Genomic DNA, 3,159 nt, shown 5'->3' with positions numbered 1-3,159 from the left:
CTAGACAATGTTTCCCTAGAGTAACCAGAGTGAAACCCTTGATGCAAACCCAATTTGGACTTATTATGGAAATGACAATATAGCCCATTTTAGTGCATCAAACCACACTCCCAACTAGCCTTTGGTCCCAAACAGGAGTGCTTCTCTATTCACAGAAGGCAAAACACCTTTGGATATCCACCTTCCTTGGAGGAGATTTGGGATGAAATGAGAAAACTAAACAAAAACATGAGTAGAGGAAAATTGGAACACTTGGAAACAAGAGCCACCATGGTCCTCCCACCGGAGGAGCTTTGGGATGAAATGGGCTAACTAAACAAAAACATGAGTAGAGAAACATTTGAACACCTAGAAATAGGAGCTTTGGGATGAAATGAGCCAACTAAACGAAAACATGAGTAGATGAACATTGGAGCACCTAGAAATAAGAGCCACCATGGTCCTTTTCGAGCCGCAAATTCAGCAAAACTGGCTCTTTAAATAGCATCACAAACTTTATGAAAAGGGTAGTAAATCACCCTATCTTTGGACAAAGCTCCAATACGAAAGAAAAAGACATAATCAATGTCATATGTCTGCGCATATCCTTTGGCTACCAATCTAGCCTTGTACCTGCTTATGCTTCCATCACTGTTAGTGATGAGCAGTTACTTTCTACTCCCCATGTTTCAACACTTGTACAGGCCACTTGACTATTTATAAAGGATGGTCATGAGAAGTAGATAAAGAGTGTTAACATTAAGCTTTAAAAGGGTTAGAAGAAAATTATTATTACATGGATTAAATCATTGTAGTTTTAATTTTGAGTATAATAGAATAATATATAGGTACTTGGGTATCACACATCCATGTTCACTACTTAGGACCTAATAATAACACCCCTACAAGATAGTTCTCTCACTCATAGAGAGAACCAACAAAAATGTATAGCCAAATCAGGTGTAAGCACTTCTTTTCTACTCCTAGTGTCTTAACATTTGTAAGAGCCACTTGGCTATTAAAAAAAAGGATGGTCATGATGATGAGTAGGTGAAGAATTAAGCTTCAAAAGAATTACAAGAGAATCCTTATGAATACATGAATTTCATTGTAGTTTTCATTTTAAATAGAATAGAATATATAGGTACTTCCTTCTTAGAGCCTACTAACAACATCAGGCTATAAGACGGATCTCTTAGTAATGGAGATGGAAACAACCAAAGGCCTAGCCACATGAGGTGTACTATTAGTGGCCCCCACTCGTATTGTCATAGTGAGAGCACTTGTTTTCTACTCCATGTGTCTTAACACTTGGCTATTCAAAAAGGATTGTCATGACCATATGTGAAGAGAGTTAACATTAAGCTTCAAAAAGGGTTATAAGAGAATCATGAATACATGAATTTCATTGTAGTTTTCATTTTAGTGGAAAAGTATATATAAGTAGTTGGGTATTAATGCATCCACAACCCTATAAGATTGATCTCTCACTAATGGAGAGGAACCAACCAAAGGTCTAGCCAAATGAGTTGTACCGTGTACTATTAATGGTCCATTTGTATTGTCAAGTTGCGCACTTCTTTTCTACTATTAATGGCCCATTTGTATTGTTTGCTAAACACTTGTTTTTGACTCCTTTTTGTGTCTCAACACTTGAAAGAGCCACTTGGCTATTCAAACAACACACATGAAAGAGCCACTTGGCTATTCAAAAAGGATGGTCACGAGAGAGTAGGTGAAGAGAGTTAACAATAAAGGAATCGTTATTTAAGACATGAATATTGGCTATTGAGAAAGGATGATCATGAGAGAGTGGGTGAAGAGTGGTTAATAATTATTTAACACATGAATAACTGAAGACAATAATGTATAGTTACCAATCTATTATATATTAACCATCGACAACCAAGGCACAAGGAAAAGAGAGAAAAGAGAAATCCTGGATTTCTAAAAAATAAGAAGAAAAAATCCCTTTGATTGACCCTTTGTATTCCTGCTTCTATTATTATTTTTTTGTCTTTTACATACGGCAGGAACGTGCGGGTTGAGTACTAGTTTGTAATTAAGAATGGAGCATGGGCAGGAACGTGCGGGTTGAGTACTAGTTTGTAATTAAGAATGGAGCATGAGAAACACTCATAGGCTCACATAAGTTACAATTAAGGATTTCATCACGTCCGTGGAAACTCTTGATGAAGTAGTGCGCAGTTGAACACTAGCAGCAATTGTTTCCGGGTGATCCTTTGAAGCCTCTGCTTACTCTCCGGGGAAGATCCTGAAATTTTTTTTAATATTTTAAAAAAAAAAGGCAGAATATAATCAGGCATTTGCATTTTATGTACTTAAATCCAAGGTGAGAGGTACTTACATTTGCAGCAGTGGCGTTAACGCTGGCCGTGCTCATCACAGGAGGGGCAGAGAATTGCTGGCGGCCAACAGCTGCGATCAGCGCGGCGGAGCAAACACAGAATTGATCAGAAGTCGTCCACAGAACAAAGTAAGTATTATCTTGGACAAAAAGAAGCACAGAACGATACCGTAGGCTTGCGCGTTGGAAGCCATGGGGGCGCAAAACATGAAGAGGAGGAGGAGGAGGAGGAGGAGGAAGGGGCGGAGCTTCATCGTGCTGCTGCTGCTGTGTGCAGCGCAGGCCACACGCGGCCCTTTGAAGGGAGGCGACGGTCCACGCCGCCACGGCATTCCACATTGACGAGGAGAAGCTTCATCCTGGCGCTCTGTGCACCACGACGCTCGTGTGGGGGCCACGCCGCCACGGTCCTCACATGGGCGGCTTGACTTTTCTGTTCCAACGCGGTTTGTTGCCACTCAGCCATTTCCCAGCTTTGCTTCCATTGTATTTTTTGTGCCCCTAGGAAATAAATAACTCTTCCAACCTTAGGAAATAACTCTTTATAATACCTTACCTCCAACTACTTAATTTTTACTCATTGTAGGCCCCTATTCGCTCGTTGTTCGTGTGCGTTCCAGTGACCGGTATATGAGTTGAGCAGGGTCGTGAGTAGTGACTCGTTACGAAGAGGGTCCAGAGTCCAGAATCTAGCAGCAAGCGGATGGCATGGATTGATTGATTGGGCATGTTATTGAACTGTCTGAGATGCTAGTTTTCAAGAAGGTGTGGTACTTAAGGCTTCAGAATCTATAGATGGAGCGCATTATCAC

The 3,159-nt window shown here is 40.7% G+C and overlaps 1 protein-coding gene across 1 annotated transcript; it reads right to left on the bottom strand.

The window, feature by feature from the left end:
* Nucleotides 1–1,881: 1,881 nt before the first annotated feature.
* On the bottom strand, nt 1,882–2,686 carry LOC147619081 (uncharacterized). Its single transcript, XM_086774408.1, has 2 exons — nt 2,348–2,686; nt 1,882–2,254 (listed from the first exon to the last, which is right to left on the bottom strand). Exons 1-2 carry the CDS (start codon nt 2,684–2,686, stop codon nt 2,195–2,197), a joined length of 399 nt encoding a protein of 132 aa, XP_086630534.1. The 3' UTR covers nt 1,882–2,194.
* Between the last annotated feature and the right edge of the window lie 473 nt (nt 2,687–3,159).

Source organism: Cibotium barometz, chromosome 34, assembly GCF_041138505.1.
Source record: "Cibotium barometz isolate CiBa-2024 chromosome 34, ASM4113850v1, whole genome shotgun sequence".
NCBI lineage: Eukaryota > Viridiplantae > Streptophyta > Polypodiopsida > Cyatheales > Cibotiaceae > Cibotium > Cibotium barometz.
This window is presented reverse-complemented; position numbering and strand designations above follow the sequence as displayed.

Bases quoted from the DNA above. Each gene is read 5' to 3' on its own strand.
- LOC147619081 (XM_086774408.1), bottom strand. From the start codon at position 2,686: ATGTGGAATGCCGTGGCGGCGTGGACCGTCGCCTCCCTTCAAAGGGCC. The intron at 2,255-2,347 runs GTAAGTACCTCT...AAAAAATTTCAG, and splicing joins TTAACGCCACTGCTGCAAAT to GATCTTCCCCGGAGAGTAAG.